The following is a 24,440-nucleotide window of genomic DNA, read 5'->3' as shown; positions in this document are numbered from 1 at the left end:
GCTCTTCGAAAGAGCCGGTGCCGACTCGATGGGCCGAATGGCCTCCTCCTGCGCTGCACTATTCTGTGATTGTAATCCATTCCACATTCCAACCACTCTCTGGGTCAGTGATAAGGGAACCCATTGCGGGTTGTCACTGAAATCCGCCATGGTCAGTGAGACTAGCTTCCAGCTGGAGGTGGGCAGGTTGCAGCCCGCTTTCTGGCTTTATTTGTGCAGTTGTACCCATCTCCATACCCTTGCCCTCTGGGTACCCGTTGCAGCAATCTGATTCCTTTTCAAATTGTCCCCGAAATGATCCCAGGGCACAGTGGAACAGTCTGTAGAATGTAGTCCAAGCAAGATAGCTGTTAATGCAATGTGTTAAAATTGATCATGAATATACAGTACTGCTAAGGGATTAAGTTTTTTTTACTGGTGGTGTTTGGAAGAATGCATTTGAGAGCAAAGCAGCTCTCACTATTGTGTTGTAAAAGAAATAAAGAACCTGCATTTGTATAGTGCCTTTCACAACTTCGGAGCGTTTCAAAGCGCTTAACAGCCAATGCAGTACGTTTTGAAGTGGTTGTAATGTGGGAAACGCGGCAGCCAATTTGCACACAGCAAGCTCCCACAAACAGCAATGTGATAACGACCAGATAATCTGTTTGTGATGTTGGTTGAGGGATAAATATTGGCTCCGGGACACTGAGGATAAATCTCCTGCTCTTCGAAATAGTGCCCTGGGGATCTTTTACGTCCATCTAGCAGGCGGGACCTCGGTTTAATGTCTCATCCAAAAGATGGCACCTCTGACCGTGCAGCACTCCCTCAGCACTGCACTGGGTGTGTCAGCCTAGATTTTTGTGCGCCAGTCTCAGGAGTGGGACTTGGAACCCACAACCTCCTGACTCGGAGGCGAGAGTGCTACCCACTGAGCTACGGCTGACTGTACAACAGAGCTGTGCTGCTGATCCGTACTGTTGCATTGAAGATGAACCTGCCCACTGTATTTCATTCACCTTTTTTGAGAGAAACTTATTTTGCGTTCTGCCATTCGGAGCGTAAACGTTCCAGTTTTAAATTAAAAGATGTTTCACAGCAAAGGTCGTTGACTTTAATTTGCAGCTTCTAACAAGGCCTTTTGTATTTATTGGAGATAGTAATGTTCTTGAAGTTCCTTTTGTTAGAATTTATGCTGGGCTTGTTTGTCAACTTTGGTTGCACTGGGAAATGAAATGGGTTTAACAGTATCGCAGCCGTTGAGGTTTAACCAGGGATTCCTCCCATCGTACAGCAGGTGAAGTAGTGCAGGAAGATTCTACTTCAGTAGAAATGGCGGGGATAACCCAGAGCATAGGCTACATTTATATATGTTTCGCAGTCCGGGAATACCTGTCAACAGTCACTGAAGGCTATGTGCCTCGACATGCTGCCAGGTTGGAAATGGGTGAATTGTTTTTCCAAAGGCTGCTTAGCTTGCCAATGGTAGCTGTGTACAGGAAACTTTCGTTTAACCGGAGGTTAAAAGTCCGGAAAGCTCTATCTACTGGCAAAATTCAGGAGCCGTTTCCTATAAGTTTTTTTTACTTCTCGTTGCTTTTTTTTTCCCCAGTCAGGCTCTGCAAGGGAAGCTGAAGCTGTTGCTTGGCTACAGAGACGCTTTTAAGCTGCGGCCGACTGTTTTGAAGCTGGACAGGGTTTGTTGATTCGCACGGAGCTCAAAAGCTCCGTATGTTTTAACATTAGCGCTGGTTTCTATGGCAGTTTTGATGGTACGGCACCAGCTCGGTCCCGTCAGTGCCGGATACCAGAAAGTTTCCTGTATATCCCTCACAATGTGATCCTCATTGCAACCAAGAGAATTACAATGTGGGGTCATTGTGTTGTCTCTTCAAATAGTCTTTTTAGTAAAAGTTTGAGAAGTCTGCAGTGTTTTCAGACTTACACCCGAGTGTTTTGAGGGCTTTACATGCGTACTAGGCAGAAATCTGCAACAGTTTGGACTTTGACAAATATTCTTCTCGCCACGTTGCATACCATAACAACAACTTGTATTTATACAGCGCTTTTAACGTCGTAAAACGTCCCAAGGTGTGATTATCAAACAAAATTTAACACTGAGCCACATGAGATATTAGGGCAGATAACCAAAAGTTTGGTCAAAGAGGTAGGGTGTAAGGAGCGCCTTAAAGGAGGAAAGAGAGGTTTAGGCAGGGAATTCCAGAGCTTGGGGCCTTGGCAGCTGAAGGCACGGCTGCCAATGTTGGAGTGATTAAATTCGGGGATGTTCAAGAGGCAAGAATTGGAGGAGTGCAGATATCTCTGAGTGTTGTACGGCTGGAGGAGATTGCCGAGCTAGAGATACCATCCCATTCAAGAGAGCGATCGGGTAACTTGCTCCCAAGTATCTGCCAACGCCGCTCTCGAACCAACCATTAAGCAGTACTGTGTGGAGAATCTACGGGTGTGAACTTGGATCCTCGTCCTATCGCCATAAGCAGAACATTAGGATTCCAACGTGCTGCTCCATCAGACTACCACCTGAACTTTCCAAACTGACATTTAGAGGTTCTGATGGCCTTTTGGAGATCTGGTCCATCAGTGACCCTGCTCACTTGTTGCATTGTTGCAGAATTAATACGGCCAGTTTCACAAGTGGCTGGGAGTGGGAAAAGTGGGCCTCAGCATAACTGACAACTGCAGTCTTCCACCATCGCGCCCCCCCCCCCCCAACCTCACCCCTACACTTATCACCTACCGAGTAGCTTATTAAATGTTCCCTTTCTACCTTTTCCCCCTTCTCCCATCCTTTTTTTTTTAAGATGGTGACTTGCCCAAAAGTTCATTCCTCTTGTGTGAGTCGAGATGAAGATTTGGGCAGGGTATTCAACCTCGAGGTGGGACGGGAAGGGGCATCACAGCTGAGCCAAGTTTCTCCCCTTGTGTTTCTGCACTTTCCGTTGACGGTTACTAAATAATGATCAGGTGTGGGGAATTTGTCTTTTTATTTCCTCCTTTTTCCCCACCCCCCCCCCCACCCCAAAATGAGGAAATGAAACCATTTGTGGTGCCCCCTCAGCGTCTTGCGGGTGAGACGTTAAATCGAGGCCCCGTCTCTCCTCCCGGGTGGATGTAAAAAATCCCACGGCACTTACAAAGAGGAGCAGTGGAGTTCTCCCTCGTGTGCTGGCCAATATTTATCCCTCAACCAACCTCACTAAAACAGATTATCTGGTCATCATCATGTTGCTGTTTGTGGGAGCTTGCTGTGTGCAACTTGGCCACCACATTTCCTACATTACAACAGTGACTACAAGTACTTGTCCCAAAGTGCTTTACAGCCAAACTATGTCCTGAGGTCATGGAAGGTGCTATACAAATGTAAGTCTATTTTCTCTCATCTTGGATTAAACCTAGTCCGTATGGTATGGTATGTTGGCCTTCGTAGCGAGAGGGTTTGAGTACAGGAACAAGGATGTCTAGCTGCAGTTGTACAGGGCCTTGGTGAGACCGCACCTTGAGTATTGTGTGCAGTTTTGGTCACCTTGCCTGAGGAAGGACGTTCTTGCCGTGGAGGGAGTGCAGTGAAGATTCACCAGGCTGATACCTGGGATGGCAGGCATGACGTACGAGGAGAGATTGTGTCGATTGGGCTTATACTCACTGGAGTTTAGAAGATTGAGAGGGGATCTCATCGAAACCTATAAAATTCCGTCAGGTCTGGACAGACTAGATGCAGGAAGGATGTTCCCGATGGTCGGGGAGTCCAGAACCAGGGGTCACAGTCTAAGGATAAGGGGTAAGCCATTTAGGACTGAAATGAGGAGGAATTTCTTCACCCAGAGAGTGGTGAACCTGTGGAATTCTTTGCCACAGAGGGCAGTGGAGGCCAGTTCATTAAATATATTCAAGAAAGAGTTGGATATATTTCTTGAGGATAAAGGGATATGGGGAGAAGGCAGGGACAGGGTACTGAATTTGGATGATCAGCCATGATCTCATTGAATGGCGGAGCAGGCTCGAAGGGCCGAATGGCCTACTCCTGCTCCTATCTTCTATGTTTCTAAAGTTCAGTACCACATGATGAGCTGTACTTTACCCAGTGAGTCATCAAGGAAGCTGGGTCTAGAATGTTTTTATTTAAAAAAAAAAACCCATTTATGATGTACTTTTCTCGCCCAGATCTCTTCAGATGGCCCTTGTACAGTGACGATGTTTGGGGAGGGTGTGGGGTTACTGCCGGGCAGTGGGTGAGCTAGGCACAGATGGTGGGAGGGTATGTTTTTTGCGAAGTGGAGTTTGGCTTGCATGTCTGCTTCTAGCTATGGACTTTGAACCAAAGTCTGACGGTTGATCTGTGTCAAAGAAACGAACGACTAACTTGCAGTTATAAACCACTTTTCATGATCTTGGGACATGCCAAAGTGCTTTACAACCAATGAATTACTTTTTGAAGTGTAGTCGCTGTTGTAATGCGGAGGCCAATTTGCACACCGCAAGGTATCACGAAACCGCACTGAGATTAATGACCAGATAATTTGTTTGTGACGTTGGCCAGGACCCTGGGTGGCACTCCCCTGCTCTGAATGGTGCTGTGGGGTCTTTTATTGCCCACCTGAAGGGGCAGACAAGGCCTCGGTTTAATGCCACGTCTGAAAGGCAGCACCTCAGACAGTGCGGCGCTCCCTCAGTACTGCACTGGGAGCGTCAGCCTGGATTATGTGCTTTAAGATCTGGAGTGGGGCTTGTACCTCGAGGGAGGGAGGGATTCACTGGAATTGCTGTTTTCAAAATAAAAAAAGCTGCACCAAGTAAATTTATAACAAAAACTTGGCAGCAATGCTTAATGGTTTTTTTTTGAAGCATTATGAGGCTCAGAATACAGTTATCAGTTCAGGAATTCAGAAGGAACTTCTTTACCCAGATAGTGGTACGAATGTGGAACTCGCTGCCACAGGGAGCGGTTGAGGCGAATAGCAGAGATGCATTTAACGGGAGGCTAGATAAGCACATGAGGGAGAAGAAGGTTCTGCTGATAGTTAGTTAGACGATGGGAGGAGGCTGGAGTGGAGCATAAACAGGGGCATGGATTGACTGGTTGGGCCGAATGGCCTGTTTCTGTGCCGTATATTTGATGTTGTCATCCCATTGATGGGCCCTGTTGGCTGCAGGCAAATGCCGTAGCAGAAAGGTGGGTTCTGTCCTCTCGCAATCATGCACTCACCCTATTGCAGTATTGTAGCAGTGTAAGGTGGATGTGGAGTTGGGGTAGGGGGTGGAGAGCAGTTAAGCCGCCCACTGGACGCCAAGAATGTTTTCCATTTGCTCCGGACTGGTCCATATCCAAGGCACCAATCCACTGAGTAATGTTTTGGACGTACCTGCTGTTATAAGCTGGGTTTAGTCTGCAAATAAAATCGAACCTTTTTTTTTAAATTGGTCACCTTGCGTCATAGTGAAGCCCTGAAATACTTTTGGTGTAATCTTACACGAGCTTCCTTTATATATAGCGGGTGCTGGCTGCCAAAAGCTTGTGCTGTCTTATTCTTTGCAGCCTGCTAGCAGACAAGTACGCAGACTGCTCTCTGCTCCCGAGAGCAATAAGCTCTTGGCCTTGGAAAGGTAAAACTTTTTGACTTATATGAAGAAGAGTTGACGTCAGCTGTAATATCTGTTTTTTAGATTTTGTTTGACAGGAAAGAAGTGGTCTGGGAGTAAAGTTTGGTAATTTTTGCCAGATGATTGTGTTTCTCTGTCTTGTTAGCTGTGTGATATTTCCCTCCCATATGGTACCAATTTCTATCCCTTTTTTATATATAACTTTTTCTGAACAGCAGACTTGTAAAAAGGTGTGCGATAGTGTTTGATAATTAAAAGGGCACCGTGCTCTGAGCAGGTGAATCTTCACCTCTAGGCTATATGTCAGCAGTGAACATTTGAAGCATCGGCACAGCATTGAAGCCTCTTGGATTTCAGTGTACAGGCGCAGAATTCTACCGTGTCCACGCTGGGTCAGGTTGGGGAGACCCCCTTCTGTGTGTATTCGACGTTAACCGCATGCGTATCCTGCCTTTCAAAGGCTGCCGTTAAAATAAACGAGGCTTATTTAATGCAGGGAGTGTTTGTGGACTTCTAGATAGGAGGAGGAAGAGGTTGCGATCCCTTGACGTGCCCAGGTGCCGATCGTATCGGAGAGCGGATTCGGGTGATGTGGATTTACTGTCAATCCATATCTCCCACAACTTTTGAGACAAAGTGCAGAACTGAACTCGTATTAATTTAATATCGATATAAATTTTGCACAAGTTGTTACACCTATCAGGGAAGACTGAACAGGCTGGAAAAGAGAAGGCTGAGTGGGTGATCTGATGGGAGGTCTTCAAGATTATGAAAGGGTTTGATGGGAGAAGGTGTTTCCACTTGTGGGCGAGGTTTGGAGAGGGGGGGGGGTTCGGGGATTGGAGAGGGGGGTTCGACACCAGAAATATAAGTTCGTCACTAATAAATCCAGAAGGGAATTCGGGAGAAACTTCTTTACCCAGAGAGTGGTGAGGATGTGACCACAAGGAGCAGTTGGGGTGAATAGCAGAGATGCATTGAAGGGGAACCTAGATAAGCGCATGAGGGAGAAAGGGGTAGAAGGATATGCTGATCGGGGTGAGATGGAGGGGTGGGAGGAGGCTGGTGTGGAGCATAAACACCGGCACGGACCATTGGGGCTGAATGGCCTGTTTCTGTGCTCTTAATTACTTTGCAGTACAAGAAAATGTAACTTGTTTGCCAAGGGGGCTTCATTTAATTGCTTGAAAGTCTCTGTATTTTTGTTAGAATTCTGCTGTGGTACAATAGTGAGAAATAATGCAATCTTTTAATTATGGTATCCGTTCTCATGCATTTGTAGTAAATTTGTGCTTTTTTTTTCCCCCCCCCCATCTGCAGTTGGCTGATTTGTGTGAGGAAACTCCGGTCATGAGCAACTACAGTGTCTCCCTGCTTGGCCCAGCGCCATGGGGGTTCAGGCTTCAAGGGGGCAAAGACTTCAACATGCCACTGACAATCTCCAGGGTAAGCACATAGTTTCTTCACATCTCCCCCCCACCACTGGTGTCTGAGCTGCCGGGTGCTGCTCAAAACTGCTACCGTAAGCATCTCCGTCATAGCCCCATCTGCGTGATGAAATATGGTTAGGATTGGTGTCATTCTGTTGGATGGCTTGCGGTTCACCTGAGCTTCCCGAGTATAGAGCGTCAAACGCTTGTCCTGTCTCTTTTTTTTCCCCCCCTGAATACCTCGGTGCCACCGGACGGTCTTCAGCTGCCATAAGCCAAGCTATTCCCAAAGGGAGGTCTTGCGTTGTCCGTTTGCCACTCGTGTGACACCATTACCCCTTTTGGGTTTTTCCAAAAAAAAAAATTCCGCCACTTGAGAAGAGCCATACATGCAAGATTCTGAGGGGGATTGACTGGGTAGATGTTGAGAGAATGTTTCCCCCTTACTGGAGTGTCTAGAACTAGGGGGTCACAGTCTTGGGATAAGGGGTCGACCATTTAAGACAGAGATGAGGAGGAATTTCTTCACTCCAAGGGTGGTGAATCTTTGGAATTCTTTACCCCAGAGGGCTGTGGATGCTGAATCTTTGAGTATATTCAAGGCTGAGATCGATAGATTTTTTGACTAGGGGAATCAAGGGATATGGAGCTCAGGCAGGAAAGTGGAGTTAAGGTCGATGATCAGCCATGATCTTATTGAATGGCGGAGCAGGCTCGAGGGGCCATATGGCCGACTCCTGCTCCTAATTCTTATGGCCTATCCTTGGAAACTTCCCGCAGTTGGAGGCCAGTAAGCAGGTGTTTGTGTGGGAGTCGCGAGCTCCGGTTGGATGCATTAGCGGATGATTCATCACCAGACCTCTTGCCTCCAGTCGCCACAGCCTTTTTCCTCACACCTCCAATATTTTTATAACTCGTAAACAAAAGTGTTGAAAGAATTTTATTTTTTCTTCCCGGGTTTTGCTCCCAGCAGCATCCCGGAGATTAATCTTTTAATTCCTGGAGTCTCCAGGCCAGCCCTGGAGGGTTGGCAACCTACGTCCCTGCTGTCCCGCGCGGGCCGATCACCGGCTTTTCAATGGAAATAACCCACGCGAGGGGTGGGTGGGGGGGCGTAATTGAAGGGGCCGCGCAGCCAGTTAAAGGGGCCACGCACCGAAACACACAAATTCCAGGGAACATTGTTGACAAACCTGAGTTTGTTCCTGTGCAGAGTCTACAGCAAGTGTGCCGACTGCAGCCAAGGCTTCCTGCTCATGTTGGGTGCGAGGGTTTTTGTTGCACACCGGCCGGTGTGGTAACATCGGCATGTCTTAAAGTGGCCGGGGCAGGTTTTTCTTGCCTTGGCAAGATAGCAAAGCAGCACGCCAGCTCCGAAGGTGCTGTGGTATGCTTGTTCTGTTTTTAGCTGCTCTGTCTTTATCGGCTGCACTCGTTCACATCAAAATTGGGGAGATAAGCTAACCAAAGGCTTTAAGAAAGTGCATTTCTATAGCGCCTTTCACGACCTCGGGACATCCCGAAGTGCTTTACAGCCAATGGAAGTACTTTTCAAAGTGTCGTCACTGTTGTAATGTAGGAAACGCAGCAGCCAATTTGTGCACAGCAAGCTCCCACAAACAGCAATGTGATAATAACCAGATACCGTAATCTGTTTGTGATGTTGATTTGAGGGATAGGTATTGGCCCCAGGACATGCACAAAGAGACACATACAACAACAACAACAACTTGTATTTATATAGCGCCTTTAATGTAGTAAAATGTCCCAAGGCGCTTCACAGGAGCGATTATCAAACAAAATTTAACACCCAGCTGCATAAGGAGATATTAAGACAGATCATGAAAAGCTTGGTCGAAGAGGTAATGTTTAAGGAGGAGAGGTGGAGAGGTTTAGGGAGGGCATTCCAGGGCTTGGGGCCCAGGCAGCTGAAGGCACGGCCACCAATGGTTGAGCGAAGGAAGTGGGGGATGTGCAAGAGGCCAGAATTGGAGGAGAGTGGAGATATCGGAGGGGGGAGTTTGTAGGGCTGGAGGAGGTTGCAGAGATGGGGAGGGGCGAGTAAGATTGTTTCTTAGCAAAGAAGAGATTGGAGTTTTAAAGATTGACCGTGTCTTTGGTGAGCATTTAGATGGTTTTGTAAAGCAATCCGAGAGAGACACAAAGCTGACATATATGAAAGACAGCACAATTAACATTGGAGTTGGAGCAGGACCTCACTCTTTCAATTCAATTCAAATCGCTTTATTGGCATGACAAGTTACATCTTATGTCTTTTGAAGTGTAGTCACTGTTGTAATGTAGGAAAAGCTCAGGAAATGTGTGAAGTAGAGTGATAACGAGCCAGCAAGGACCCGACTTCAATCTGGTCTGTGCTGCGCTGCCTAGCCTCAGCCGGGGCTGCTGTTTGTACATTGATTGTTGGTACAGCACTCATTTTAAAAAATGTGTTTAATGCACGATTTTTCTCTTGTGCTCAGTGAGTGTTTTCCTCCTGTAATTGGCCACCTATTTTGGAATCTGATTATTATTTGGTTTTAATGACCAGAGCGCACGTGTCAGGCAAACTTGTCTTATGCAAAAATACCACAGTCCTGTTTTGATTGAACGAGGGAGCTAATGTTCACTTGCCCGCTACACTCTAAACTGTGGGGATACTGGGGGAAATGAAGGGGCAAATGCATCGCGCAGGCACACTGATCTCCCGTGGCAAAATCTTTCAGGCGCCGTCACGCTATCTTGTCGTTGGATTATTGGCAACTCCCGCCCCCCCCCCCCCCCCCCCCCCCCGGGCTATTGCCAATGACGCGTGCTATTCTAATAAAAGCTTTCCGAGCCTTGAGTGCGTGTGTTTTGCCAAGTTGACGATTTGAGCCTTTCCAAATTCTTTGCCTTGTGGAGCACAGTGTCGCTCTACAGCTGGACGAGGAATGCTTCTGTGCTGCTCAGAATGCTAATTAAAGGGCTTCAAGCTCCACTGATCAGAGGTGTAGAGCAGACAATCGGGTAAAGCTACTTTTTTTTTGTGTTCTCTCTCAAAAGAGCCCTGTATTTCTGCAGCGACCTTTCCTGGGCCTCTTGCCCCGTTCTTGTCATTTCTGTTACTCCGGGCATTGGTGCTGATTGATGAGTTGATAATAGGCTTGAGTGTTTGAGTAACAAGAAAGAACTCTCATTTATTCCCCCTCAGACCTCGCCGTCCTCGGCCTCTTGTACTGTTCCACGGAAGCTCAGCGTAAGCTCGAGGAACAGCACCTCCTCTTTCGATTAGGCACTTTACAGCCCTCTGGACTCAACATCGAGTTCAACAATTTCAGATCATAACCTCGGCCCCTATCACACACTTTATCCACACTTTTTGTGCTTTTTTTTCCACATGGCAGCTGTCTTTCATTCTGCCAGTGCAATTCACCCTCCATCTAGAGCCATCCTTTGTTTCTGAACCTGTCCCATTACCATCTCCTCTTGCCTTGAATATCTCTTAATGCCTCTTCTCCTGTCTTCCATCCTCTTCTCCTGCCTTCCCTTTTGTTCTTTCATCCCCTCCCCCTTTTCCCAGCCCCTAAACTTGCTTTAAAATCTGTCCCTTTTCCTGCTTTTTTCCAGTTCTGATGAAAGGTCTTCGACCTGAAACGTTAACTGTTTCTCTCTCCACGGATGCTGCCCTGGCCTGCTGAGGTTTTCCAGCGTTTTCTGTTGTTTCTCATTTATGAAGCCCCTTTCAGGACGTCCCAAAGCGCTTTACAGCCAGTGTAGCACTTTTTGAAGTGTGGTCACTGTTGTAATGTAGGAAACGCGGCAGCCAATTTGCGCACAGCAAGCTCCCACAAACAGCAATAAAATAAATGACCATTTTTTTTTTAGTGAGGTTGATTGAGGGGTAACTATTGGCCATAATACCAGGGCGAGCTCCCTTATTGTCCTTCAAAATAGTGCCACGGACACACTACAGCCACCTGAGAAGGCTGACGGGACCCTCGGTAAGTTGGTCAACTAATCACCCTGGAATAAAACTAGCGTCGCGGAACGGACACCGTTGCAGAAACCACCCGATTTTCATTTCCATCGATGAATCCCACAAAGTTCAACCGAGCGTCTTATCTGTCTGGGCCTTGACCCTCGTCACTGTGTGTGTGCGCGCGTGTTCGACACCTGGGACTTCCTGGCCCAAGACCGCACACAGTGGAGGAGAATCATCCGGGAAGGCACCGAACAACCCAAACACCCCACCCACCTGCTGTCTGCCCCACCTGTGACAGAGACTGTAGGTCCCACGTTGGACTCATCAGTCACCTGAGAACTCATTTGTAATGTGGCAGCAAGCCATCCTCGGTTCCGAGGGACTGCCTAAGAAGATGATGATTAATCATGCCATTTGCATTCTGTTACTCATTCAAATCTGCATTCAGAAGAAGCTTTTTCAGAGGCGGGCATTTTGCATGAACAAAACTAACTCGCTGGTTATTGGAGCTCCAGGTTTCTTGAACATACGACCATAGGCAACGTTTCCGCTAAGAGCTGTCTGGAGGCCACGAGCAGGCAGCTTGCCAGCTTTTCAATGAGGGGTTTGTGTGAAATTTTGAATGGGCCGCGCAGCCCGTTAAAGGGACCGTGCACCCAAAAAGAAATTAGGCGGTGGGGGTGGAAACATTGTGTATATATAAGTCTTTAAAACTGAGGATGTGAGGGAGAAAATAAACACGCTGTTGATTTAATCCAGGACACCGTTGAAACCTCTGCGACTATTTTCCATTTTGTCAGTTATTTCTCCCCAGCCTGTAGTCATCTCCTCATCACTGACCCAGGCCACCGCGGCTAGCTTTTTACTTTGTTCAAAGCATGCCCTAATCTCATTGTGCAACACAAACATGAACTGTCTGCCTTTTTATCTTTCCCTGACGCTTATTCCTAAACAGCGATCCAAGCCTGAAATGTAGGTTTAATCCAGATATCCTTTTTGTGGGTGTTTTTTTTTCCAAATGTGGGTTTGCCTTTCCTGTGCAGTAGAATTTTCCATTCTGCAAGCAGTCAACCACACATAATAAAAGCTTGGAACGGAACCAAGTCATTATCACATTGCTGTTTGTGGGAGCTTGCTGTGCGTAAATTGGCTGCTGCGTTTCCCACATTACTCCAGTCCCGTGCCACAAATGGTGGAGAACCCAGTTGGGGGTGGACTTTCTGCCAGGCGATGGGGTTCAAGAAATGGACCTTTCCACTGGCTTCCCAGAATCTGCCAACACTTCAGGATTTCACAAGATAATTACAGATGAGGGAAGTCAAATAGCAGTGAGGAGTAGGAGCCCTTGGTGATTTCTCTGTAGCCCAGGAATGTTACATTTGGTCTCCGTGCCCCTACTATTAACTGTCCAATTGTAGTCAGAGCATCTCCAACAATGACTTCTCTTCACTCCTTATCTCCGGAGTTCCCCAAGATTATATCCTTGGTTCTTCCTCGTCTACATGCTGACCCTCGGCTCCATGTCCCTCCCAACTCTTACCCAACATAAATCTACCGGTCATTAGGAAGATCAAAGCCATCATCTTTGGCCCCCTCCACAAACTCCATACCTTCAGTTTCATCCCCCGCCATGGCCACTGTCTGTCTCGGGCTAAACCAAACTGTCTAGAGCCTTGGCATCCTATTTGACCCCGAGCTGAGCATCTAGACTCCATATCCTCTCAGTCACAAACTTCTACCTCTATAACATCACCTGCCTACCTCGGCCCATCTGCTGCTGAAACTCTCACCCTTGCCATTGTCCCCTCCAGACTCCGCTATTACAACACTCTCTGGCTGGTCTCCTGTCCACCACCCTCTGCAATCTTCAGTTCATCTGAAACTCTGCTGCCAGTATCCTATCCTGCACAAAGCCACGCTCACCGGTCACTCCTGGCCTACACTGGCTCCCAGTCTCCCAACGCCTCGTGTTTAAATCCCTTTGTGGCCTCGCCCCTCCCTACCTCTAACCTTCTCTGGCCCTGCAACTCCACCCTGAGCTTTCTATTTCTCTGACTGGCCTTTTCTGCATTTCCCCTTTGCCCCGCCATTAGCGACTGTTTATTCAGTTGTTTAGACCCCATGCTCTGGAATTCTTTGCCTAGTCTTCCCACTTATCCTCTTCCTACTCCTACTTTTTAAGACCCTGCTTAAACCACACCTTTTTGACCAAGCTTTTGGTCAACCCATCTAGTATCTCTTGCTTTGGCTCAGATCCAATTAGTTTTGAGTACATCGCAGCAAAGCAGCCTCGGGATGTTTTTGTGTGTGCAAGGTACGATGTAAATGCAAGTTGTTGTACACATGCTGCTGACGTCAGCTAACTCGGCACTGGAATTAAACCTTTGACCACCTTGTCTTTATGGGTCTATTATACAACAACAACTTGTTTATATATAGAAACATAGGAGCAGGAGTCGGCCCTTCGAGCCTGCTCCGCCATTCAATATGATCCTGGCTGATCCTCTATCTCAATACCATATTCCCGCTCTCTCCCCATACCTTTTTGTTTCTAGAAATCTATCTATCCTTCTTAACTATATTCAGTGACTTGGCCGCCACAGCCTTCTGTGGTAGAGAATTCCACAGGTTCACCACCCTCGGAGTGAAGAAATTTCTCCTCATCTCGGTCCTAAATGTCCTACCCCGTATCCCGAGACTGTGACCCCTTGTTCTAGACCCCCCCCCCAGCCAGGGGAAACATCCTGCATCCAGTCTGTCTAGCCCTGTCAGAATTTTATACGTTTCAATGAGAATCCCCTCTCATTCTTCTAAACTCTAGTGAATACAGGCCTAGTCGACCTCGTACGACAGTCCTGCCATCCCAGGAATCAGTCTGGTGAACTTTCGCTGCTCTCCCTCTATGGCGCCTTTATCGTAGTAAAACGTCCCAAGGCGCTTCACGGGAGCGATTATCGAACAGAATTTGACACCGAGCCACATAGAGATATTGGGACAGGGGACCAAAAGCTTGGTCAAAGAGGTAGGTTTTAAGGAGTCTTAGAGGGAAGAGAAAAGTGTAGAGGTTTAGGGAGGGAATTCCACAGCTTGGGGCCCAGGCAGCTGAAGGCACGGCCACAAATGGTAGAGCGATGGAAATCGGGGATGTGCAAGAGGGCAGAATTGGAGGAGTGCAGAGATCTCTGAGGGTTGTAGGCCTGGAGGAGGTTAGAGATAGGGAGGGAGCGAGGCCATGGAGGGATTTCTTAAACCTTGCCCCAGAAATTCGGGTCGGGGGCTTCCCATGGGTGCAAGCCCCTGACCTGCACTTACCTTGCACGCCGGCAGTTGAGCTCTAGGGCCCCGTGGAATTCCGCTCCGGGGCCTGGCCCAGCTGCCGGCGTGCTGTGCTTGCGTGTCCCAGGGGCGTAGTTAGTGCGATGCGTCCCCTGGGATCACGTGAGCCATGGGCAGCCAATCAGAGGAGGGATAAGCCCATTCATAAGATTGACAGGAAGACCTGTCTAAACTTATGAATATACGGGTCCCAAAAAGCAGTAAACCTTCAAATACATTTTTTAAAAATCACACTTTTTTTAAATAAACTATAAATTACATTAAATAACTATTTTAAACAATTTAAATTTTTGAAAGAATATAAAATTATTTTTAACGGGGCTAAAACTAAACTTACATTGCTTTAAAGTATTTAAAAATAATAAACCTGTGGGAAAAAATGTTTTAATTTTAATTAATTGACCACTTACCTTTTAAAATGCAGGCCTTGCACCTGTTTTTTACATTTCTAAAATCTGAAGACTTACCCTCACGGAAAAACCTGTTTTTAAAAAAAAAACGTAAGTTCAAAGCGCACTGTTTGACCTCTGAACCCCTTCGTTCAGAGGAACAGAAGTGCCGGTTTCCCGTGCATGCAAGAAACCGGCACTTCCATCGGGTCCACGCGTGAGTACCCCGTGCGTACTCACGTGTTGGGACCCGAATTTCTGGGCCATTATGTGCTGCCCTCACTAACTGATGCACAGGGAAAGCACCGAATTCTATTTCATCGGAATAACAAGCCCAGTCTAATTTAAGAAAGACCGTTTATTGCTGCAATAACCTTATGTTTCTTGTAATTGTGATATTGTTGCGGAGTTCTTGTATTTGAATTGTCTCAGTGCAGTCATCAATGATTCATCTCTCACTGACCGTTTTCAGCATTAGGTCACAAAAGAAACACTGTTGGCTACAAATGGTATTGTTTAGACAGTCCAAACCCTCTTTTTTTATTAGTCATGTTGAGGAAAGACAAATATCTAACGGGGAGTGAGCCGCACCCAGCCCACTGCCTTTCATGCATTTGGCTCGAGTCGGGAGAGTGCACTGAACAATGTGGTCATATTATCCTCCTTCTGTCTGTGTCTGTCTCTGTGAACAGGCTGGCTTCCACTCTCTAACTTTGTTCAGCGACACATTTCAGAGTCATAATCAGAAGTACTGTGCTCTGCTTTGTTCTGCAAAAGTAGCTTGAGTGTTACTGTAAGACGTGTCTTGCTACCTGCCGCCTGCATCCAGCTTGGCACCTAGCAGTGGGAGCTGGAATGCTAACTACTGTTGAACCTTTCACTGTGGTGTTATCTTATCTTCCAGATATGCTTTAAGCAAAGGGCTCGTGAATCTGTGTAAACTAAACCCGATGGTGGTTGGTGAGCACTGATAAGTGCCGTAAATAAACACTACCGAGGTCAGAAGCAAGTGCAGGATTCCGACTGAAGCACGTGTTTTGGCTTTTTAATTTCAAACAACTCTCATCAGATTTGACAGTGCAAACTCTTCATAGCTGTGTGATCACTGACCCCCCACCTTCAGTGCGAGGTGAGACTTCTCGCTGTTCGTGAGCTTCACACTGGGGGGGGGGGGCAAGGGGTTTGGAGAAAGACTGGATGACCGATGCATTTCCACCGTTGCAGTTGAGCTCGAAGTCTGAGGCCCTTGATGCCAGCTATTAATATACAGATAATATTTGTAATTATTTGAGTGTGGACTGACTGGCAGTGTTTTATTCAATGACAATGGGACCGTTGGTGCTTTATTTAGCTAAATTTAAGTGTGACAAAACGATTTAAGGTTTGAATACTGCGTGCGGTAGAATTGTTTTTGCATCAAGTCTACAGCACAGAAACAGGCCAACTGGTCCCTGCCAATGTTTCTGCCTCACACGAGCCTCGTCCCACCCCTCTTCATCTCGCCCTATCAATATAATCTATTCCTTTCTCCCTCCCATTTATCCAGCTTTCCCCTTAAATGCATCGACACTACAGGAAACTTTCGTTTAACCGGAGGCTCTATCTACCGGCAAAATTCAGGAGCCGTTTCCTGTGTTTTTTTTTTAACTTCTCGTTGCTTTTTTTTTCCCCCCCAGTCAGGCTCTGCAAGGTCTAGCTGAAGCTGTTGCTTAGCTACAGAGACGCTTTTAAGCTGCGGCCGACTGTTTTGAAGACAGGGTTTGTTGATTCACACGGAGCTGAAAAGCTCCGTATGTTTTAACATTAGCGCTGGTTTATACGGCAGTTTTGATGGGACGGCACCAACTCGGTCCCGTCAGTGCCGGATACCAGAAAGTTTCCTGTACTCGCCTCAACCACTCCCTGTGGCAGCGAGTTCCACATTCTTGCCACTCAGTGAAGAAGCTTCACCTGAATTCCTGATTGGATTTATTAGTGACTGTCTTATATTTACGGCCTATAGTTCTGGTCTCTCCCGCAAGTGGAAACATCTTTTCTTATGCTTACATTTTTCATAATGTTAAAGGCCTCTATCAGGCCACCCCTCAGCCTTCTCTTTTCTAGAGAAAAGAGCCCCTGCATGTTCAGCCTTTCCTGATGAGCATAACCTCTCAGTTCTGGTATTATCCCTGTGAATTGTTTTTGCACCTTCTCCAGTGCCTCTGTCTTTTTTATAATATGGAGACCAGAGCTGTGCACAGTTGGTTCCAAGGTTCTATACAAGTTTAGCATAACATCTCAGCTTTTCAATTCTATCCCTCTAGAAATGAACCCCAGTGCTTTGTTAATATATGGCTTTATCAACCTGCGTCGCTACTTTTAGTGATTTGTGTATCTGTGCCCCCAGATCCCTCTCTTCCTCTACCCTATTTAGATACTTCAGCTGTGGCTCAGTGGGTAGCACACTTGCCTCCGAGTCCCAGATGGTTGTGCACATAAAGCTAGGCTGACACTCCCAGTGCAGTGCTGAGGGAGTGCTGCACTGTCAGGTGCTGTCTTTCAGATGAGACGTTAAACAGAGGCCCCGTCTGCTCTCAGGTGAACGTAAAAGATCCCAAGGCACGATTTGGAAGAAGAGCAGGGGCGTTCTCCCCGGTGTCCTGGCTAATGTTTATCCCTCAACCAACATCACTAAAACACGACCTGGTCATTATCACATTGCTGTTTGTGGGAGCTTGCTGTGTGCAAATTGGCTGCCGCGTTTCCCACATTACAACAGTGACTCCACTTGAAAAATACTTCATTGGCTGGAAAGCGCTTTGAGATGTCCGGTGGTCCTGAAAGGCGCTGTATGAATGCAAGTCTCTTTTTTTTTCTTTTACTTATTTTCCACTTGTGTTCTTTGACTGTGAAGAGTTGTCCAAATGAAGTATGGAATTTAAAAAAACAAAACACAATGCACAGCAGACGGTATCCTGTATATAATCAATCCTGACCGCATTTCACACCACAACCCCCGACTGGAATGAGGCGGCACAACGCAGGGTTTGTCAGATATCAAAATGCTGCCCTTGCTACAACAATAACTTGCATTTATATAGCACCTTTTTAAATGTAGTAAAACATCCCGAGTTTATTTCACAGGAGTGTACAAGGAGATATTTGGACCAGTGACCAAAAGCTTGGTCAGAGGTAGGTTTTAAGGAGCGTCTTAAAGGAGGAGAGCTAGGCGGAGCGGTTTAGGGAGGGAATTCCAGAGCTTGGGGCCCAGGCAGCTGAAGGCACGGCCGCCAATGGTGGAGCGATTTATAATCGGGGATGAGCAAGGTACCAGAGTTGGAGGATGCAGATATCTCGGCGGGTAGTAGGGCTGGAGGAGGTGACACCGATGGGAAGGGGTTGAGGCCACGGAGGGATTTGAAAACGAGGATGAGAATTTTAAAATCGAGGCGTTGCTGAATCCGGAGCCAATTTGAGTCTGCGAGCACAGGGTGATGGGTGAACGGGACTCGGTGCACGTTAGGACACAGGCTGCAGATTTTTGGATGAACATATTCATGAGTTACATGCATGGCATTGTTTTTTTTTAATGGTCCTGTGGTATGCCCACCTCCTCTCTTTTTCCCCCCCCCCCCCCCCATGAACCCCCCTCCCCCCTTGGCTTTCTGGCCATGTTTCTTCAGTTATCCAGTGGATCTGGGCTGGAAATATAGTTGCGAATGTGCCTTGCTACATCCCCGCCTCTTTTGCTACCCCTCCCCCCAGGTTGACCGGCTCATTGGCATAAAATGCACATGCGAATGAAGTTAAATTCAGAGAAGCAATAAACTGCATCTATATATATATAAAGCGGCTCTTCTGTCTGTCCCGATGTCTGTCCGTTCTCTATACGTTTGAAAGTTACAGAGCGTACCGACGCGCGCGTCGCCTCAAAAGAAAGCTTGCGATTCCGGACCGGTCATAGGCGTATTTACGTTTCGGCCGGACAAAAATCCCGCCTGCGGTATCCCAAAAACGTTCAGCGTTCCGCTCATTAGCATCTCATTAGCGACCGTGTGATGTCGAGGTCCACCAATCGGACGGCGGGTTCCTTCCTACAGTTGAGTGTCGAGTGACTCGACGATTGACCAATCCTACGCTTCGGTGACCTGACCGGTCGACCGATTGGTGCGTGTGGGCGGGCCTTATCCTTTTGAACCGAGGTGCGTGGCCGCCATCTTGATTTTTCACAATTTTTTCCCCCACACTGTGTTAGGGAACTAAGGTAAATATTTTAATGATGTGTTAGGGAATTAAATAACAATTTAATAGGGGGGGGGGGGAGCCTCGGGAAATCGCGCGGGGGGGGGGAGCGCCTCGGGAAATCGCCGGGGGGGGGGGCGAGCCTCGGGAAATCGCGGGGGGCTCGCGCCGCCCGCACTGAACGCGCATGCGCCGCCCGCACTGATTGCGCATGCGCCGCCCACGAGAGCCCGCTCCTGGCGCCGGCCACCGCTCAGCATTCCCGCTATCGGAACGGCACTGGACCTCAGGCGCTAGGCAGGGGGAGGGGCCGGAGAGAGGGACAGAGGGGAGTGGGGGAGGGCGAGGGAGACAGAGGAGGGAAGGGAAGGGAGGGATAGGACAGGGAGAGGACATGACAGGGGCAGGGAGACCAAGCGCCCCAAAATTGCCCCCTCAACGCGGGGCTCCCCAGCTAGTATAGACTAAAGCCAGTAAACAGGGGCTCAAGAAACCTTAAGTTGGGGAACAGAAACATTAAAAGGGTGGGGGGGGGGGGGGGGGGTGGAAAAACCCACCTCGGGCAGCTCTGAGGCTAGCTTCTTCTGCCCTAGTACGGCACAGCCCCCCGATGTGTAAATGATCCCTGGGCTGGAAATCCGAGGGGGATGATTGAGACCACTATGTTCTTGAAGGCCTTTTTATGTTTGGCATAGAGCAAGAGCTGTGTATAATATATTGACATTGCTAATAGAATGGTGTACGCCAATTCATGCATGTTGTGCTTGTACATGGGTGGGGTGGGGAAGAAGTTCACTTACACTTTTTTTCCAGTGTCCCCTTTTAATGTTTCTATTCCCCCCCAACTTTAAGGTTTCTCGAGCCCCTGCTTACTGGCTTTAGTCTATTTGCGGTTTATTGGTTCCCTGAATTGAAAATGTCATGGCTTGAAACCTGGGAATACAAGCGTTAAATTCTAGCATAGAAGGGGAGTTGCTATAATTTTTCTTCATCTACCTCAATTTGTCAATGTTCAAAAATCTATAACAATTTTCTTTATCCTAGTTAAGTATAACACACTTTTTTTTTGGTTGAACCCGCAACCTTCTGAGTCAGAGGCGAGAGTGCTACCAAACAAACCATGGCTGACGGAGAACGAGGTGGTGGGGGGGGTAAACAACGTTCACCCACACCCCAGTTATGTGTACCCATTCAAGTCCTGTTGACTGCTGGTCCTTTTTTTCCCCACCCCCCAAGTCCGAGGAGGGATCAGTGATTTGCATTGTCAGTTTGTAGAACCTGTGGGTATTGCTTGATTGCTGGTGATCATCTAATCTTTTAGCTGGTGTCTTTTGTAGTGTCGCATTCTGGCATTCTTTGGATGCTAGATTATGATACAAGAACATAAGAAATAGGAGCAGGAGTCGGCCATTTGGCCCTTCGAGCCTGCTCCGCCATTCAATGAGATCATGGCTGATCTTCTGCCTCAACTCCATTCACCGGCCCTCTCGCCATATTCCTTGATGCCCTTACTAGTCAGAAATCTATCGACTTCTGTTTTGAATACACCCAATGACTGAGCCTCCACAGCCCTCTGGGGTAGAGAATTCCAAAGATTCACCACCCTCAAGAAATTTCTTCTCATCTCCGTCCTGAATGGCCTAGCCTTTATCCTGAGGCTGTGGCCCCTGGTTCTAGACTCCCCAGCCAAGGGAAACATTTTCCCCGCATCCACCCTAAGCCCTGTAATAATTTTGTATGCTTCAATGCGATCCCCTCTCATTCTTCTGAATTAAAGCGAATACAGGCCTAGTTTACTCAATAGTTCAGTGTTATAATCTTCAAAGTTTCTGCCCCATTACAAAAGCCCTCCTTCAGGGAAGGAGTTTTGCTACTGGAAATGGCACTTGTGTCTTGTCTGCTGGCTTGGCTCGGGCAGGGTCAGCTCACTTGGCTTGTGTGATCTCTCCTCTGACCTGGGGGTGGCAGGGAACCAGCAGTCAGAAGGTCTTGAGTGGGTACACATATAACCAGAGTGAACATTGTTTATTTCTCCCCCCCTGCCACCACCTCGCTCTGTTAGCCATGGTTTAGTTGGTAGCATCCTCGCCTCTGAGTCCGAAGGTTGTGGGTTCAAGTCCCACTCCAGAGACTTGAGCACAAACATCTAGGCTGACACTCCAGTGCAGTGCTGAGGGAGTGCTGCACTGTCTGAGGTGTCGTCTTTTGGATGAGACATTAAACCGAGATCCTGTCTGCGCTCTCAGGTGGACGTAAAAGATCCCATGGCAGTATTTCGAAGAAGAGCAGGGGAGTTCCCACTGGTGTCCTGGGGCCAATATTTGTTCCTCAATCAACATCACTAAAACAGATCATCTGGCCATTATCTCATCGCTGTTTGTGGGACCTTGCTGTGCGCAAATTGGCTGCTGCATTTCCTACATTACAAGTGACTACACTTCAAAAGTACTTCATTGGCTGTGAAGTGCTTTGGGACGTCCGGTGGTCGTGAAAGGCGCTATATAAATGCAAGTCTTTTTCCTTTGTTTTAAGTGTGTTTGGGAGATGTGGTGCCACTGCGGAGCACTGGTGCTCATTGCCCTAGAGGGGTTGGAGGCAGGTTTTAATATGTTCTCCATTTCATTCCTGATCCGGGCCAGTGTGTGGATGGTGCGTTGTGCAAGGAAAATTGGATGGGAGAATCCTGCCTAGTGCCTTCAGGCAGTTGGCAAAAAGCCGGATTGGCCAAGCTCCCAGAACAGAAGCATTGGATCCGAATAGATTGGAACAAATGAGCTCTGAGGGGGGAGAAAGGATGGGCTTGAAATAAACAACTTTCTTGATGTAGCTGAAGTAACCTGTTTAGCTCCTGACGGCTCCGTCACTAACATGCTCTGCGCAATGTGTTACTCCGCCATGTATACCTCGATCAGATCCACATCTGGTCTGAGCTGAGTTAGCTTATTTCAGCCAGGGCGGTGCAGCAATGCTGGTACAATTGGACATTGAGACCGGCTCCTACTCCTGATTGCTATCCAGTGAGTGACCCTCTCCTCTCCCCTTGCTGGGTAAGGGGAGTGTGCACGTGAATACAGCTGTGATGTCCTGAGGGAGGACCTTGCTGACGCTCTCTGTTTCGGTTCATAACGAAAGGCGACGTGGCTGGATGGGGCTGTCGGTTTGTGCAGACCTGTATCCGTGAGGGAGGGAGGGGGGGGGTGGTGGTTGGTGTCTGTTCCTGAAGAACTGTATCCCACCATTAGCTGACTCCTCTGTGGACCTGCTGGAGTCGTTCTGCCAGACCTGGGCCCTGACAATAAATCCCCAAAAAACCAAAGTCCTTGTGTTCCAGCAAAGATCCAGACATCAGGGACCCAAAATAAATTTCACACTAGGAACAACCAAAATTGAACAAACCACTAACTACACATACATGGGCTTAAAAATCAGTTCTACGGGAAATTTCAAACTGGCTGTGAATGAACTGAAAGAGAAAGCAAGAAGGGCTTTCTATGCCATTAAAAAAATCAATCCAAATAGAAATCCCAATTAGCATTTGGCTCAAAATTTTCAAATCAGTAATTGAACCAATTGCACTCTATGGCAGTGAGGTGTGGGGACCGCTAACACAACAAGAATTTGCAAAATGGGACAAACACCCAATTGAGATCCTACATGCAGAATTCTGTAAAAGTATCCTCCGGACCATAAGGAAAACCGTAAACAATGCATGCAGGGCAGAACTAGGCCAATATCCATTAATAATCACTATCCAAAAAAGAGCCACCAAATTTTGGAAACACCTAGAAATGAGCAACCCCCACTGCTATCATTACGAAGCCCTGAAATGCCAAGAGAGGACCATAAAGAAGAATACCCTCAGTCAACTAGTCCTGGGACTCAGTGAAGTAACTACTAACAATAACCAGCCCCAGGACAGTGACAGCGTAACACACAGAATTTGACCCAACACAATCGTCGCTAAGCAAAAGGAAAAATATCTGTCATATTGGGCAGAAACAACAAAAACCCAAAGCAAACTCAATTGCTACTTGGCCCTAAACAGACAATACAACATGGCTGATTACCTGACCATGGTAAAGGATAGCAAACTGAGAGAAACTTTGACACTGTACAGACTTAGTGAACATAACCTGGCGATCGAAAAAGGTAGACACAGGCAGACCCGGCTACCAAGAGAGGACAGGATATGCTCTCACTGCAGTCAGGGAGTGGTGGAGACAGAGATGCACTTCCTCACAGCTTGTAGAAAATATCAGGGCATAAGGGAGAATTTCTACCCAAAATTCACAAAAATATGCCCGGAATTCAGAAATTTGAATGACGACCAAAAACTCCCATACCTACTAGGGGAAGAGAGAAATTGCGTAACACTAGCGGCACACTATGTTACAGCTTGCCATAAACAGAGGGACAACCACTAAAGATAAGAAAAGAGTATATATAAATTATATGAAAGTATATTTATACACGCAGGGATATATCTGTTTATACACTGTATGGATAGATCTGTATTTTTGTGAACAAACATGAATGTTTTCCGATGCTTTGGCAACATAAGATGTAACTTGTCATGCCAATAAAGCGATTTGAATTTGAGAGGAGGAGAGAAAACTAAAAGAAAACAAATGCATATTTGCATACCCTTGTTTAATTTAAGCGTTCAGCTTGAAGGAAAGAGAGGCAGGAAGGTTATTCCTACGGGTTTGTATGTTAGCTTACAATAACTGGGTGTTGACTTGAAAATGGCCAGATGTATTTGCGATTGACTGGCTATTTAATTACACTCTTTGTCAGTCAGCATGACCTTATTAATCGTAGACCATTGGGACATGGAAGGCAGACTGATTAGGTTTAGTGGAGAATTGGACTCTAAGCTGCTATTGAGCTGTGATTACATCACAAAAGGTGGTTCCATTTCAAGTAACTAATGAAATGAATGATGTGTTGTCAGTACAAAGGCATTCACTTGCTGGAGTAAGATCCAGCCAGCCGTCCAAGCCACTAAGCGTGGCAACCTTGCAAGGGTTTCTTGTACGGTGTGTTAATGTCAACACTTGGCCCTTATTTTTTTCTGTGCTGCTATATAGGTTGCACATAACGATAGCAGTGCTGGGCCTTGGCAACAATAAATACTTTTCAAACGGACTGAGTGTCGGCCGTGGCTCAGTGGGTAGCACATCTCGCCTCTGAGTCAGAAGGTTGTGGGTTCAAGTCCCCACCCGAGATTTCAGCACAAAAATCTAGGCTGACTCTCCAGTGCAGTACTGAGGGAGTGCTGCACTGCCAGAGGCGCCGTCTTTTGGATGAGAAGTTAAACCGAGGCCCCATCTGACCCCTCTGGCGGACGGAAAAGATCCCTTGGCACTATTTCAAAGAAGAGCAGGGGAGTTATCCCTGGTGCCCTGGCCAATATTTCTCCCTTAATCAACATCAATAAAAACAGAAATAACAACGGAAAACGCTGGAAAAACTCAGCAGGCCAGGCAACATCCGTGGAGA

General features: G+C 47.2%; 1 protein-coding gene across 1 annotated transcript in view; it reads left to right on the top strand.

Moving 5' to 3' along the window:
* The first annotated feature begins 5,495 nt into the window (after positions 1-5,495).
* The window catches only part of LOC147122543 (PDZ and LIM domain protein 5-like), a 280,792-nt gene continuing 261,847 nt past the window's right edge, over positions 5,496-24,440 (top strand). Inside the window, exons 1-2 of the mRNA XM_086005178.1 lie at positions 5,496-5,604; positions 6,922-7,047. Coding sequence (XP_085861304.1) covers positions 6,952-7,047 — 96 coding nt within the window. The 5' untranslated portion in view covers positions 5,496-5,604; positions 6,922-6,951. The remainder of the gene's footprint in view (positions 5,605-6,921; positions 7,048-24,440) is intronic.

This window comes from Somniosus microcephalus, chromosome 2 (genome assembly GCF_052327205.1).
Source record: "Somniosus microcephalus isolate GS21.2 chromosome 2, FLI_Smic_1.0, whole genome shotgun sequence".
In the NCBI taxonomy this organism is placed as follows: domain Eukaryota; kingdom Metazoa; phylum Chordata; class Chondrichthyes; order Squaliformes; family Somniosidae; genus Somniosus; species Somniosus microcephalus.
This window is presented reverse-complemented; position numbering and strand designations above follow the sequence as displayed.